Source organism: Felis catus, chromosome C2, assembly GCF_018350175.1.
Source record: "Felis catus isolate Fca126 chromosome C2, F.catus_Fca126_mat1.0, whole genome shotgun sequence".
NCBI classification, from domain to species: Eukaryota; Metazoa; Chordata; class Mammalia; order Carnivora; family Felidae; genus Felis; species Felis catus.
The window spans coordinates 5,031,287-5,047,681 of NC_058376.1; the positions used below are offsets into that span (position 1 = coordinate 5,031,287).

Genomic DNA, 16,395 nt, shown 5'->3' on the forward strand with positions numbered 1-16,395 from the left:
ATCGTTCTCATCACTTCCTGCTTTTCCCTCACCACTTCCTCCCTCTCTCTTACCACTTCCCCCCACTCTTCCTCACCAATTCCTCCTTCTCCCTCACATCACTTCCTGCTTCTCTGTCACCACTTCCTTCCTCTCCCTCGCCTTTCCTCCCTGTCCCTCACCACTTCCTGCTTCTCTGTCACCACTTCCTCCCTGTCCCTCACCACTTCCTCCCTCCCCCTCAGTACTTCCTGCCTCTCCGTCTCCACTTCCTCCCTCTCCCTCACCACTTCCTCCCTCTCTCACCACTCCCCCCTCCCTCTCACTACTTCCTCCCTTTCTCTGACCACTTCCTCCCTCTCTCCCTCACCCTTCCTCCTCCCTCACCACTTCCTCTCTCTCCATCACCACTTCCTCCTTCTCTCCCTCTCACCACTTCCTCCCTGTCCCTCACCACTTTCTCCTCTCTCTGTCCCCACTTCCTGCCCTCTCTTCCCTGTTCTGAGGACACTGATCCTTACCAGACATAGAGGGCTGTCCTTGGATTCAAGCTCCGCCCCTACCTGGATGTTTCTGGACCCTTCTGAGCTGAGGCTCCCCCAGCTGAAGAATGGGAATGACAGTCATGGCACTTATGTCACAGAGCAGAATTGAATTTGGTAAGCATCCACAGCACCGGACATGCCAGCACTGAATAACCACCACGATGATGGTGACGGCAGCTGTCATCGCCATCACTGGTGTTTCCGAGTTGGACGGTCTCACCTTCCTACTGTGTCCCAATATTACAGGATGCAAATGTCTTCGTCCCAGTACCGTGGCTCTCATGGGGTCTCAGTTGTTCTCCATCTGGACTCAGGCTAACTTTCTGACTGTCATCCTGTGACCTTCTCGAGTCCCCTGGCCATTCTCCACCGCGTCCCTAGCAGGGAATGCTTCCAAAGCATAAATCTGATCATCGCACTTCCTGCTTCCCATATGTCAGTGGCTTCCGCTCACCTTCACGATGAAGTCCAAACTCTTCTCGCACCAGTTCCTCTGTTCCTGTCTCGTTTCCTGCACACTGTTCCCAACACACACCGACTAACTGAATTAATGTGCCACCCCCCAATTACAGAGTTTATTTCATCAAATTATCGTAACTATTATCCGAATCCCCCATTGAATTGTGAGGTTAGTAGGGACAGTGTCTTAGCCACGATTTTTTAAAAATGTACAGTCAAGTGTGTAAGTGCACTAATCTTAGGTGTACAGCTTAATGAATTTTTATGTGTGTATGTATCCTTGTGACTTCCACTCAGACACAGAGAACATTTCAAGCAACCCAGAGGCTGCCTAGTGCCCCCTACCTCCCTACTCCATACTGACTCCTCTCTGAGCTCCCGGGGACCATTCTAGCTGCTGTAACTAGCAGGCATGCTCTGAGTATTTGCGGAAGGTGTCCATGAGCTCAGTGGAGGAAAAAAGGGACGGCCCCCGGACACTCTTGGCCCTCTCTACCCTTTGCAGTTCTCAGACCGGAAGTATAATAGTGCCTGATTTCAATTCAACTGAAGTACCAGCCTCCAGGATCATCAATTTGCTCAGCATGTTTCTACAGGTCCGGCCTCAGACAGTAATGACCGTAGGTGGCGGTGCTCGGTGTAACCCCTATCAAACCAGCTCCCATACTTCATTTTGTCAGCTTGACAATCTGTAAGGTAAGAAGAACATATATGCATATTTTCATTTTCCAAGGGAAGAAATCGAGGCTCCAGAGAGCCTGAAGTCCTTCTCTGGGCACCACGCGGGGGTCTCTGGTACACACGGCACGAGCAAGGGGTGTGGGGTCCATGGCCATTTCTGTCGGGACACCCTTCCCATGCCTTTTGCTTTTTGATTTCAGGCTTCTTGGGTCCTGTTACGGGGTCAGTTGTGTCTCCTCCAAACCATATACTGAAACCCTAACCCCCGGTATCTCAGAATGCAACCGTATTTAGAAGCAGGGTCATTACAAGTTGCAGATGTAAGTAAGATGGGCCCATACTGGATTAGGATGAGTCCCTCAATGAGTATGACTGCCGTCCTTGTACAAAGAGCAGAAGAGACACGGTCACGCAGTGGGACGAGGCCACATGAAGCTATGGGCTGGCGCGAGGCACCTACAAGCCAGACGACGGGGAGGACTGCCTGACGGCCACCAGAAGCTGGGAGAGGCAGAAAGGATTCCCCTACAGGCGTCAAAGTAGAGCTGTGCCCACACCTTAATGTTGGACTTCCATCCTCCAGGACTGTGAGACCAGACATTTCTGTGGCTTTCAGTCATCCGGTTTGGGCATCCAGAGGACGCTGCTGCAGGCTCACATTGGGCAACTACTTGCCCCCTTGGTCAGAAAGGAGCTAGCCCTCCCACTGCGGCCACTGCTGACATTTGTAACCCCAAGTGCCTCCTCACCCATCCCATCTATGTGTCACCCCAGCCCCTCCTTTAGAACGTGGCTCAAATGCCACCACAGAGAGAGACGCTCTTCTCAATCCTGCAAGAGAACGTGGAGGAGAAACAGAGGATGAAATCAGATGCTGCCGCCGCCCCCCACCCCCACGGCCCTTGTTGCCTATTTAGCATAATTCAAGTGGGCGAAAAGCAGCCTCCATACTTTTATCTGTCTTGTGCCAGGGGTGGGGACGGGAAGACAATAACTTACAGAATGCTTTCATCTCAGGTCAGAGGTTGATTTTCAGGAGGCCAGGTGTTAACATTAAGTTGGAATACAAAAAAAGAATTCCATTGTTGGGAGAGGTTATGGAGAGGACACAACCTCTGGTAGACTGAGGGCTGGCCCGAGGCTCTTTTCCCCTCCACCTGCCCCGCCCCCCCAAGCACCTTCAAGGATACAACCAGTACACTGAACTGGATCTCTTCAAGGCCTCTCTATGAACTTTTAGGATTCTGGAAGGCAGGGGGAGATGGGTTCTATGCAGGGGAGGGCAAGCCTCCCATGTAAGTTGCCTTGTTTATTGCACCTGGGGCAGACCCTGCAGAAGCAGCTGGTCAGTTTCCTCAGCCTCCCCTTGTCAGGCCGCCCGCAGGGTGTCACTTTCAAGTTTCACCCTTTAGAACTCGCAGAACTCCTGAGGGGGTTTTGAAACAACACAAGTTAAAACCTAAGTGTATTTGGTCAAGTTCCTGGTGTCTGCTTGATCAGGGTAGAGCACCCCCTTCCCCCGGTTCAATTTTGCGTCTTGACATCTTAATGGAACCGGAAGGCTCAGCTAGATGGCCATTTCCCTCCAAAAGACTTCTCCAAGGGTGAGGGTGAGTATTCTCTTTCTCTTCTGAATTTCCACATAGCGTAACGTGTACGTATCTTGGAGCAGGCTTCGCTTGCTCCCTGCATTACAGATCTGCATTCAACTTCACAGCTGTTTCCTGGGTGTGTACATGTGCCAGGCCTCGGGGACAGCTTCCTAAGCAGGAGAGATAACGGCGCTTCCATTCACGGAGCTCACAGTTTTGTGGTATATGTGTGTTTTTATATTGAAATATGTTCTAGAAGTCTTTGTGGGAAGAGCTGCTCTGTTAAGCCTATTCTACATCACTACTAACCTAGTCAATCTGGGGCAGGTGTGTTAGATAGACCGCCACAGACCCTTCATTGGCCTCCTGGGGGTCAAATCCCAGGCATTTGCACTGGGGTCCTGCCTCCCAGAAGGACGTGCACTTGGGGTTAAATGCTCTGCAGTTGCCATCTTGAAATGTCCATTGCTTTGAACAATTATGTTGATTTGGCATTTATGGCTCCCGTGCTATCCTGCCACCTTCGCAGGAGGGGTTCTTGCCTACCCACCCCTCACTCCCGTGGCGCCCTGGGTCTTGACCAGGCTCCTCCCCACCTCATCCTCCAGCCAGTGCCCTCTGGGTAATGTGAGAAGAGGAGGTCTGGACGCTGTCACCCTCAGTGTGCCTGGTAGGGGCCTTGGGTGGGCACGCGGGGAGTGTTGAGGCTGCGCGTGCACGTTGCGTGGTATTTTAGGGGAGGGCCTAGCGGGGACTGCCCCTGCCCCAGGCTGCCCTTGCCGGGATACATTCCACAGGTGACCTGACCGGGGCCAGACTCTCACCGCCCCTGATCCGGCTACAAGTGCTTCCCGGCTTGCAGACGGAAGCCCCTTGAGAATCTTCTATCTACTGTGCACCGGGGCAGTGGCCTGTGGGAAAGGCAGGACCCTGCTGGGGGCACAGTGCATTGGCCCAGTGGAGGGCGGTAGATGGGAGCTCCTGGGGCTGTGCTGAGTCACACGCCCTTGCGGGGGGACCATTCCCAGGCCGGAGGGAGCAAGGCATTAAATAGGAAATAAAAACCGCCACGGTCGGTTGAGAGAGACTGAGAAACAAAGGGAAAAGTTTCATATTTTAGTCTCTAATAGCGATTATTTACCTTTTGAAAAAGGCACTCCCCGTTTTCCTTTTGCACGGGATCCCAGCCCCAGCCATAGCCGTGCCATGATTTATTACAGGGACCACACAGGCTAAGGAGACACACAACCACACGAGTTAGGAACCTTGGGAATGTTCGTTCTGCACGTGACAATAACCAGGCACAAGCCGCACCTCAGGTAAGTGGCCAAATGGTGCTCTGATGTCTGATCCCAGTGCCTGAGCGCCTGACTGTGAAGGCGGAGAGGAGCCTCACACATGGCCGCTGTGCAGTTAGCATTCTGTGCACTGAATGAATGGGTCGAGGAGCTGGACGTGGGAACAGAAATCACGCCCTCCCCTGCCCTCCCGGACTGCATTGAGGAGAGCCCGGTGAGTGAGCACCCCACGGGTGCAAAGCCGGAGGACACCCGGGGGCCGGGTAGGGCAGGGCTGGGCCTGCGGTCCTGAGTGGGCGGCAGCACGTGACCACCTGCAGCTGCAGAGCAATGGCGAGCGCGCAGCATCACTGGCTCAGCTGGCCCTTCCTCCCACACAGGGCCTGGCCATCTTGTGCCCAACTCTGGTAAAGCACCATTTTGTTTCTGCCTCACCATTTGCTTTTCCTGTTCTTTTGCGAGCCGTTGTAGGTGTGCTTATCCCTCCTTTTGCATATGGAGGGAACCGTGGGGCCCACTCGTTTCCCATGAGCCCACCCTCCTCCACCCGGGACGCTTCTCCTCCTCAGGCCTGATTGCCCCGTCCCTGAGCATTCTACCTTGGATCCGAAATTGGGGTGCATTCCAGCTTGTTTTGTTTGTTTTTTGCAAAGTGATGAAACATGGGTGCATGTCCCTTGTAAGGCTTTTATTTTACTATTGTGACTTCAAGAACCATACAGGACACTCAGGAAATATAATCATACTGGCTTTTCACAGTAACGTGGAAGGGGTTGTAGGTTTGGAATTACTCAAATTACCACCAATTTTAATCAGGCTTTTTTTTTTTTTTTTTTTTGCACCATCCAGAGAGCAAAATTAGAATTGCCTGTGTTTGTGTTCTACAATGTATTTGAGATAATTAAAAATTAGCCCGTGAAACCATCGAGATCATCATAGGAGCAGGAAGGATTTGGAGGCGGTCTTTTCCCTCCGGGCAAATGAACTGGACTTTTATGAGAGTAAATACGAAATCTGAATCCGGCTGCACATTTTACTAAAACTGCTAACATCTCATGGTCACCTCTGCCTAGCTGGCAGGCCTCCGGAATAGCCACCCCCGGCCGTGTCTTATTAGCAACCTGCAAGAAAATAACCAAAAATAATCGGCCGTTGAAATGATTATTTAAGCCTCCAAGAAACGCATCCTGATGACTGTGCGTGACCGTGTGGTGGCTGCGCTCTCGTCGCTCCTGCCTCTCCAGTCCGGCTCCACTTCTCCGCTGCTGCTTTAAGACTGCAGAGCGCCCCAGCGGCCAGAGGCAGGGGAGGGGGTCCCCGCTCGCCTCCGCGCCGCTCGCTCGCTCGCTCGCTCGCTCCGCGCCCGCCCGCCCGCCTCCCAGGCAGGGAAGGTTAGCGAGGGCTCACTGCGATTCGGGCCGCGGGAGAGGAAAGATGAGCCTGCCCGCCCGCCTGCTGCCTGGATGTGGAGGCTGAGGGCCGGCGCACGGGAGGCCGCTTGCTGCGCAGTCGGGGCGCCGGGTGCCCGGGATGAGCTCACGCCCGCGTCTGCGGCTCCGTCCACCTGCCGACCTGCCGGCGGCCCCCTGAGCTGACGGCGCACCTGGGCTGCAGCCCCGCCGGCCCGCTCTGGCCGCAGCGTTGGGCGCGGCGCCCGGGAGCAGGTGTGCAGGAGCGCAGCGCGCGGCGAGCGCAGCCCTCGCCCCGGAGCCCGGCCGCGCCGCGTGCCCGGGCGGCTCGGCAGCAGCGGCGGCGGCGGCGGGCGGGCGGCGGCCCCCGGGCAGGTGGCGAGCGAGCGGAGCCGGGCGGAGCGCGGGGGGCGAGGCCGGCGCGTCGCTCGCGGGAGGCCGGGGAGCAGCAGGGGCATGTGGATACTGGCTCTCTCCTTGTTCCAGAGCTTCGCGAATGGTGAGCCTTTCGGTTTGTGGTCGATTTCCTTGCTTGTATTGACCGGAGTGTGGGGGCATCGGATGCATGGGGGAAGTCTTTCCCTTCTCCTTCCCCCTATCTGTGCTTAAACTGTCATGCGTTTCTTTCTTTCTTTTTTTTTTTTAATATTATTTTTATTTCTTTTGGGAGGAGAGGAGGCAATGTAGAGAGGCCGGGGGGTGGGGGTGGGGGGGATTGCTCTGTAATCATTTAAAGGAGCTTACCTAGCAAAGTGACAGCTGCGAGCTAACTCCAGGGCTAGATAGCTACCTCATTCAGAATAAACCAGGTTTGGCGAGAGGAGGAGAGAGGGGAGATCGCCACTTTGACACCTTACAACCTCAAAGGGACATGACATTCCAAGTGTGGGCAGGTGGGGGGTCAATTAAGAGGGGCTGGCTTCGCATTTAGAGCTTTTTGAGCTTTGAAAACATGTGCTTTAAATCTGCTACAATTCGTCTCCGGCAGCACTGAAGCCTTTAAGAAAGATCTGTCCTTCCTCCCCCCTCCCCCCTCGGTAGTACATATCCCTCACAGTCATTTATGTAAAATTATGCACTCCTCAGCATTACATCATCTGAGCTGTTGACAAATTTTTAAAAACACCTGTATAGTTGCACAAATGACATCAGCGAATATTGTAAAGAGGTTCCTTTCCTCGCGCCCATCAGTGTCACATTTTGAGATGCCTTCTTCCTGGGGATTCGAAAAGCTATTGCTCTTGCCTGAGTCAGACCCAATTAGTAAGTGTGCCTGCACCTCAGTTTGCCTGTCGCTGTGTAAATATGAACTTACATGTATGAATGGCTTCCTCTCACTTGGGAACTAAGGGAAACTGTCCTCATTTGGTATTGCCCGGGAGTAGTTACAGCTTCAATTGCCGTTCCAAATTTTGGGACACAAAGCTGCATCAAATGTATGACTTGCTGACAGTGAAAATTAAACCATTAAGCAGAATCCCCTGCCCAGGAGAGACAGAGGGTGGGGGTGGGGGTGGGGGTGAGGGGGTGGGAAGGAAGAAAGAAATCTCGCCCTTGTGAGAAAATACCAGAAGCCAAGGGGAGGCTCTCAGATTTTCTTGAAAGATGTGCACGGGTGCATTTTCTGTGCTGTCTAGATAGTGTCTAAATCATCCCACTGACAGGCCAGAGGAAACACAAGAAACTTTGTAAAATTAATAATAAAAAAAAAAGGCGACTGAGAACAGGTAGAGAAGAAGGCACTCCTGAAATTAACAGGGAAATGATGCTTTGCTCTCTAATATAACCTACAGCAAAGTGTGCACAACTTTCATTTGGAGGTTTCCCAGCAGGAGAGGATTGCAACAAGTTCTGACATGACCCCATCTTTCCCAGAGGGCACTCTCCCTCTCCTGCAGCCTCCTGGGAATTTACCTTGGGGGAGAGATCTGCTGTAGCTAATGTGTGCTGATGCATCAGGAAAGTCGGCCCTTTATGCTGCTCTGCTAATGTGAACCAGGAGAAGACGTAAAAATGCTCACATACATGTCCCTGTGCCTCAGAGCATTGACGGCCTGTCTCACCTGTCAGGGCGTACCTCTCCGGACTCATGGAAAAGGCCGGGATCATAGGATGAAATAAGGTTTCCATCCTGTGGGGAAATATGTGTTTCAGGATGACAGACGACTTTGTGCTTCTGAGTGTCAGTCAGTACCTGTTTTACGGTTTTACTGTTAGAGGTGACAGAAATAGTGTGGAAGAATTTCTGGAACAGTCTCTGATGCAGGGATGCTATACGTGCGTATGACTTTTAAAAAAATCGATCTCCATACTGAAATGATAAGAAAATCATAGTGAGACAATTGTGGAAAACCTCAAATATTCTACAAGGAAAATCTATGCAAAGAAATGCATGCACATTTTGAGCATTATCCTCTTACACCTTTTTCAAGACCTTTAGGGTTGATTGATGACCACCTTATTGGCTCTGTAATGAATGCAGGTAGATTTCACAATATAAGGATGCATATGCAAATGAATGTTGGATGTGGCTGTATTACGTGGTCTGACGCTATCTATCAGAAGGCTGTGGAACTCTTATATAAAAATGGCCCTCTCTTTTTATGACCAAGCATTCAAAAAAAAAAAAAAAGCCTGACTGTAGAGCTTTGGGCTCTTTTATTCGGCGGCGGGGGGGGGGGGGGGGGGGGGGGGGGAGGAATTAGCTTTAAAGAGTTTCTCGATGAATGATGTTCAATGGATACTGTCCAAAAAGGATCGTAAAATACATAGTCATGTGAAAATAGAGTAAGAGTCCAAATTGGAATGCTATCTGTTCATAGGACCACATTTCAAAAATGTGAAATTAAATGGTTCCTACCCATCTATCTGAATGAGACTTTAAAAAAAAAAAGGGATTTTTTTTTTAACAACTATCATAGTTTGGTCTACCTTAATTTCGAAAAATTCCTGAATGTGTGTGATAAAAGATCTGTGAATTTTAATACCTAAGCTGATTACCACTAGGCCTCAAATAGCAAAATGTCTGACAGGATTTACACAAATATATTTGTAAAGGATTATGCAGTTTGATAGTCTGGGGTGCTAACAACATAAGAACCCCACAGTGCATTTTACCAGTAGACAATAGCGTTTTTCCCGCTGATGTAATGCGGTGCACATGTATTTCTTAGTGAAAGCACGGTTGTTGGAGAGGCTGCAGACGGTATTTTGGGTGAAAAATAAAAGTGAGCGAGCAGTCCCTTCATGGGTTAAACGCTTGAATGAATTACCTCACCTGATCAGGTGCTGTCATCATGTTTAAAGCAGTCAACTTGCTCTGCAACGTTCTGGAAATACCGGAGACCTTCTGTTCAGGACAGGATCACACTGCATTGTGCTTGGCCACAATGTCTCTTGGTTTTAACCCCCCAGAGCACATTGTAGTTTAAGATTCCTGTTAAAAGCAGGAGCAGGCCTCTGGATAAGCTGAATAAGGAACAGTGAGCATATTTATTGCATAGAATACATTTTTTGCTAGTATCTTTGCGTCTCTTTATGTACACACGTGTCCCTGGCATCTTTTCCTGAGCCGTGGAATCTTGACCTTTGTGGCTTTGCTGTTTTCACAGAGCTCGTGGAGATTACAGGAGGTGGGTGCTGGGAGAGAGACAGGTGCTCATCAGAACAAAAGTAGGGTGTCAGCCCCTTCCCGGCATCACGGGCTCGTCTCGACAGGATATTGCATGCTGCAAACTGGGCATTTTATTTAAATTTAGGAGCAGGCCTTTGTGAGTACAAATGCACCTTGAGACTTTTTAAAATGACTTTTATTTTATTCGGGTAAATAGACGTAAGTAAACAGTGTTGCCAGGTGAATAATTTCAGGGCCTCCTGCCCTCCTCTCCTTCCCCTGTTTTTATTAACCAGGTTCAAATTCTATCTCAGAATTTCAGAGCTCATCTAAAATTTCTAGGTCTCTTAAGCTGTGTGCCCCTGCCAGATGCCCTCTGTAGGAAAACAAAATGCCATGCAGACCTTTAATAAATGCCAGCCCATCCTTCTCGACTCTCTCCTGGATGCCCCTTTGGTGTGAGGGCAGTTCATTGCTGCCCCCGGGGGAATCAGGGGCCCACTGGGCAGGAAAGGGTTCCATATACAGAGGTGCTGGTAGGGGAAATGTTGAGCAAAAAAAAAAAAAAAATCCCTAATTCCTGGACCTCCACGTAGCTATCAAAGTGTTCTATCATTGATATGTCTGAGATGGGATGCAGTGAGGCTTTCCTGAAGACACTCCATGCAATGTGCGTTGAAACTCGATGTAAGAGGGCCGAGAGAGAGAGAGAGAGAGAGAGAGAGAGAGAGAGAGAGAGAGAGAGAGAGATGGGGAAGGTCATTTTATAAGGAGAGACCTATGAACACAGCAGGAGACTAGAAATTTCTGTTTGACAAATTAAAGAATGGATTTCTCAGTGGATGCATTTACAGAATCGATGGCATCCGAATTTCACCAAATTAGCTGAATTCTCGGGGTGAGATCATGAATGTACCTCATCAATAATGAATAGGCAGTGAAAATGATACATTTAGCGTCAGGTTAGGCAGGGCAGCGGCAGCGTTTGCGTGGTGTGCGTGTGCGCGGGGGCGCAGCGGGCAGAGCGCGCAGGGCCCTGGGGCCTTTCTCGTGCAGACCCGCCGCGTCTGGGCATTTTCTCGGCTGCTGCGCGCGCGGAAGTGCACGCTGGCTCCTGGTGACCGGCTCCCTCGGCAGGCCCGGGAGGGAGAGAGGTGCTGGTACCTGCATGTCAATTGTGTCCCCGCCATAGGACACTAGTGGGCGGCAGACCTCGCAAGACTGCTGCAGCCAGCCTTCCTCGGCAGAGCAGGCAAAACGGCCGCCTCCGGGGAAGCTCTGCCGTGTGTGCGTGGCGATCGGAGGCCCTCCACCCCGCGGTTTCTCCGGTTCCAGTGCCCAGACCCCCGTGGCACGGTGCACTTGCCCGGGGGCAGTGCGCAGGCTGTGGCGGGGAGGCGGTGTCCGGCCGCGTTTGTTGCCAATTTTTACAAAGGAAGACCCCGTTCGTTCCTTCGCAGCGCTCTCCTGAAACCTAGAAGGTGCACGGCGAGGAAGGTGCATTTGCATAGCCCCTTCCAAACTGGCGGGGGAGCCCGGCCCAGGCGTGTGTGCGTCTCCTCCTGGAGGTGGCGGCTCCGGGAGCAGCCCCGCGCCTGATTGGCTGACCTTCCAATGTCATTCCAGGAGGCCCTGCTCGCTTCTCCTCCCGCTGCTGGCGACAGGGGTGATGCTGCCGCTCCTCTGCAGTCCGGCTGTCTCACTGCCCTGCCTGCGGGACTCTGCGGCCAGGAACTCCCTCCCCCGCCCCCCCCCCCCCCCCCCGGCTCCCTCACCCCCACCCGCGGGCAAATTGGGCAGCACCTGTTCACCTGGACCAGGATTAACTCTTCACCTCCCCGAGAGCCAGGTCGCCCCCGCCCCCCGATTTGTGTTCTTTCCTTTAATGTTTTGAAAATAGAAAATTCAGAGTTGTGTTTCCCTCCCTGAGTTTATGGGTTAAGATAAGACAGTGGGCATGGAAGATTCCAGCAACCCCACATGTACTCTGTGGGTGCAGCCCACAGGGTGCCTTCTGCAGGTGACACCATCCACGAAGGTGGCAGGAGGGAAGTGCCACGGAGCGGGTAGATTACTGGTTTCCGGTTCAGAAGTCAGACAGCTTCTGGCCAGGATGTTGGGCAGGGCTGGATGCAGAGACCTCCCCCAGATTCGGTCCTTACATTTAACATAGAACCTTGGACGTTCCCTCCACGGTGTCTAGGGCAGCAGATAACTTTATTCCTTTGCTGCTTATGTGGCTAGTGACTGTGTCCTCTCTAGAAGGTGAGACTCACGCAGTGCTCCAGTGTGCCCTTAGACACCCTGTGCTGAGTGTATGTACAGAATGGGTGGAAATAGATGTTGGCTGACTGGAAGGAGGCCCAGATGATGGGCAGAGCCCTCCTCCCCTTCCCTCCTCCCCTCCCCTCCCCCCTCCCCCCTCCCCTCCCCTCCCCCTCCCCCTCCCCCCCTCCCCCTCCCCTCTCCCCTCCCCCCTCCCCTCCCCCTCCCCTCTCCCCTCCCCCCTCCCCTCTCCCCTCCCCTCCCCCCTCCTCCTCTTCCCTCCTCCCTTCCTCCCCTTCCCTCCTCCCCTCCCCCCTCCCCTCCTCCCCTCCTCCTCTTCCCTCCTCCCCTCCTCCTCTTCCCCCCTCCCCTCCTCCCCTCTTCCCCTCCCCTCCTCCCCTCTTCCCCTCCCCTCCTCCCCTCTTCCCCTCCCCTCCTCCCCTCTTCCCCTCCCCTCCTCCCCTCTTCCCCTCCCCTCCTCCCCTCTTCCCCTCCCCTCCTCCCCTCCTCCCTCATCCCCTCCTCCCCTCTTCCCTCCTCCCCTCTTCCCTCCTCCCCTCCTCCCTTCTTCCCCTCCCCTCCTCCCCTCTTCCCCTCCCCTCCTCCCCTCTTCCCCTCCCCTCCTCCCCTCTTCCCCTCCCCTCTTCCCCTCCCCTCCTCCCCTCTTCCCCTCCCCTCCTCCCCTCTTTCCCTCCCCTCCTCCCCTTCCCTCCTCCCTTCCTGTCTGCATTCTTCTCTCCTGTCCCCACCTCACCCTTCCTTTGCTCCTTCTGGGCCCCTGTCTCTAAACCATTGTGAGAAAGGTACCTAAGCCACTGTGAGGATTCCTTGGCTCCTGCCATCTCGTTCTGACACACAGACCTGCTGGCTGAAGAAGCGTTTATTTGCTAGAAATGCGTCTCGGGCATTTTCTGCTCTTTACTGAAGTGGATTCACATCTGGAGTACACGGTGGGACTCCATCTCGGGGTCACTATGGTGATGCAGCTGTTTGAGGTGCTCTTCCTGGTGTGGATTGGGTCAAGTGTCACAGAAAGTAAGGTTACAAACACACTGGCCCCCCTTGTTCTCAAGCGAATGCTGCTAAGTGCACGATTCAGAAACCCTATACGATGTTTACTGCCCTGTTGCATCCTGAAAGCCCGTCAGAAGCGTCAGATCCACACAGAACTTTCCCTCGGGATTCTTGGGAATTCATTTCTTCATCAAAGGGCCACCCAGGACACCAAAACAAAGCTCAGTGTCTTAGGCCTTAATTGACTTAAAAAAGTCACATTATTATTTTCTTAAGCGTCCCACTGATTTCGGAGTTTCTCAGCATTATCTCTCTTTTTTTCCTTTCTCATTTTGCAGCAGTTGGTTGCTTCCTCAAAGTAGCATGAAAGGAATACGTTTTATTCATTATTGAAATTTCAACTTCCGTTTAAACGAAAGAATCACATTGGGTGTCACGGTGTACAATATTTACTATCTTTTGATATCCGGAGATCTGTATTCTGTGTTGATCAGTAATTACAGTATTTAAAAAAAAGTCATCCAGGTGGACGGATTTTTGGTCTTGAAGCCCCCCTGGATTATGTAAATGTATATCCTAGGTCAGCAGAGGGGAGAGAACCGGGGTCGACAAGATATTTGTTGAGGTAAGAGGAAGGAAGGGTCTCCCGCGCAGCAGAATGACAGAGATTAATAAATCTTGCTCGCATCCCTATTTAAGTTATTTTTACGCAGACAACAGTGAGTAAGATTTAAGAGTGAGCCAGCAGTCCTATTTATAGAAAGCCGTTTTTAAATGCAGTGGTTGAGACAGTGAAAGAAAGCGCTGAAAACGTGAGAGATCACCTCCATACCGAATGCTGGCTTCCTCTAACTTCCCAGCAGGGTGCAGAATTTTTGGAGGAGACCAAAAAAGGCATCCCAGCCCTTGCTGAAGTACTGGGAAACCGCTTCGGATGCTGCAGAATGTTCTAGAAATGCTCTGCGGGTTTAAGACTGTGTCTGATTCGGGGGGTGGGGCGGGAGCCAGTGTATATACTGCTTGGAAACTGGGCTTGGGTAGGTCTGGAGGGTGGGTAAGGGGACGATGTGGAGCGGGCTGCATGGCCACAGATACTCATTGGGCGGCGTGTGTCGCCTCTCTCGCAGATGGTCAGCTGCAGAAAGGGAGAGGGTTGGGTCCGCGTGCGTGTTTGTGGCAGAGCAGTTAGTGAGAGAAAGGTTCGGATGTAGGGTCTTGTGATTATCACAGGTTCGTCCATGTTACCTAAGTTCTGGAGATTTAAATTGTGCTGTGCACTCCTCTAAATGGTCAGTTCAGATGGGCGGGCCAAGTCACCACCAGCTGATTGGCGTAAATGTCACCGGACAAAGAAAGAACACAACTGCTCTTAAAAATGATGTAGTCTAGGGGCGCCTGGGTGGCTCAGTCGGTTAAGTGTTCGACTTCGGCTCAGGTCGTGATCTCGCCGTCTGTGAGTTCGAGCCCCGCGTCGCGCTCTGTGCTGACAGCTCAGAGCCTGGAGCCTGTTTCAGATTCTGTGTCTCCCTCTCTCTGACCCTCTCCCATTCATGCTCTGTCTCTCTCGGTCTCAAAAATAAATAAAGGTTAAAAAAAAATGATGTAGTCTTGGGGTGCCTGGGTGGCTCAGTTGGTGAAGCATGTGACTTCGGCCCAGGTCATGATCTCGCGGTTCGTGGGTTTGAGCCCCGTGTGGGGCTCTGTGCTGACAGCTCAGAGCCTGGAGCCTGCTTCGGATTCTGTGTCTCCCCCTCTCTCTGCCCCCTGCTCCCCTGCGCACGTTCTGTCTCTGTTAAAAATAAATGAACATTTAACAAATTTAATAAAACAATAAACAATTATGATGTAAGTATAAGTTTCCTGTTAAGAATTCCTGGGGGCGCCAGGGTGGCTCAGTTGGTTAAGCATCTGACTTCGGCTCAGGTCATGATCTCACAGTCTGTGAGTTCGAGCCCTGCGTTGGGCTCTGTGCTAACAGCTCAGAGCCTGGAGCCTGCTTCGGATTCTGTGTCTCCCTTTCTCTCTCTCTGCTCCCCCCCATCTCAAAAATAAATAAACATTAAAAAATAGTTAAAGGGGCTCTGGGTGGCTCAGTCAGTTAAGCGTCTGACTTCAGCTCAGGTCATATCTCATGGTTCATGGGTTCGAGCCCCGTGTCAGGCTCTTTGCTGACCACTCATAGCCTGGCACCTGCTTCGGATTCTGTCTCTCCCTCTCTCTCTGCCCCTCCCTGCTTGTGCTCTCTCTCTCTCTCAAAAATAAACAAACATTAAAAAAATAAAAAAAAATGTTAAAAAAAAAGGAAATAGTCTTCCTTCCTAGGACTGCATCTGTTTCTTGTAACATTTTGGTTTTTCTAGTCCCAAGTGGGTTGTCCTTTCTATTAGGAGTAGAACTCTTTATTTTTTTTTTAAATAAAAAGTCTTTATTTTACTTTTTAAAAAACTTATTTAAGTTCAAGTTAGTTAATATACAGTGTAGTATTGGCTTCAGGAGTCAACGCAGCGATCCATGACTTCTATGCAACACCCAGTACTCATCCCAACAAGTGCCCTCCTTGGGAGGAGAACTCTTTTTTTTTTTTTTTTTAATTTTTTTTTTAACGTTTATTTATTTTTGAGACAGAGAGAGACAGAGCATGAACGGGGGAAGGGCAGAGAGAGAGAGAGAGGGAGCCACAGAATCGGAAGCAGGCTCCAGGCTCTGAGCCATCAGCCCAGAGCCTGACGCGGGGCTCGAACTCACGGACCGCGAGATCGTGACCTGAGCTGAAGTCAGAGGCTTAACCGACTGAGCCACCCAGGCGCCCCAAAGGAGGAGAACTCCTAAATTTGCATGGAAATACTGCTGGTTTACAGGTTGTAAATCTGAACAAAAGCCACGTCCTGACCTACCGTTGAGCCAGATGCTGTGAAAAGCATTTGCCTTTCATCTTGTGAAGAAGTCTCTGTAAAATGGGTCATTTTGTAACCAGCGTCTCCAGACTGCATAATGGCCACATTTGCTGAGGTGATAGAGATTCGAAGCCTTTAATTACCGATTTTGATTGATGTGAGCCTTGTCTCTTTTATCATTGGGATGAGGAACCAGGAAATGGCTTTAAGCTTTATTTTACACAGAATTTAAGCGATTCTTGTTGGTGCCCGCTGTGCCCAAATGCAGCGAAAGCTTACAGTTTTTTTCTATATTATGCAAATTCTCCAATTATTGGCTACTTCTGCAAAACTGCAGTGGCGATAACGCTCCCAGTGAAGATCCTGATGACCTCAGGGTCCCCGAGTGCCCTCTGCATCCTCATGGGACCTCCGTGAGGATCACGTTAAACTGAGACTAGAGCCTCCCAGAGGCAGGATGCTTATGGAGGGACCGGGCCGTGTGAAACGGCCGATGGCGGTGGGAGACCCTCACCGTTCATGCCTCTTCCTAACCTTGAACGAAGCACTGATGTACCTTGTGAAATTCCCATTCACTGCATGAACTTCAGGGTGATGGGAACATTTCTGTGATTATGTCCGAAGACAAAAGCAAAGCCCGAGGATA

At 51.5% G+C, this 16,395-nt stretch overlaps 1 protein-coding gene and 1 long non-coding RNA gene across 6 annotated transcripts in view; both read left to right on the plus strand.

Moving 5' to 3' along the window:
• The first annotated feature begins 349 nt into the window (after nt 1-349).
• On the plus strand, nt 350-6,276 carry LOC102899444. Of its 4 annotated transcripts, none has more exons than XR_006584777.1 (6): nt 350-638; nt 1,489-1,679; nt 1,865-3,274; nt 3,382-3,477; nt 4,477-4,575; nt 5,404-6,276. It is a non-coding gene; the product is annotated as an uncharacterized LOC102899444 (long non-coding RNA). The 4 variants fall into 4 exon arrangements; XR_006584776.1 differs by having other exon boundaries at nt 1,580-1,679; nt 5,404-6,275; XR_002162197.3 differs by lacking the exon at nt 1,865-3,274 and having other exon boundaries at nt 5,404-6,270.
• A 51-nt stretch (nt 6,277-6,327) lies between these two features.
• DSCAM (DS cell adhesion molecule) overlaps nt 6,328-16,395 on the plus strand; it is a 706,002-nt gene continuing 695,934 nt past the window's right edge. For both annotated transcript variants that reach the window (XM_045036594.1, XM_045036595.1), the window contains exon 1: nt 6,328-6,462. In XM_045036594.1, the coding sequence (XP_044892529.1) occupies nt 6,420-6,462 (43 nt within the window). In that variant the 5' untranslated portion in view covers nt 6,328-6,419. The remainder of the gene's footprint in view (nt 6,463-16,395) is intronic.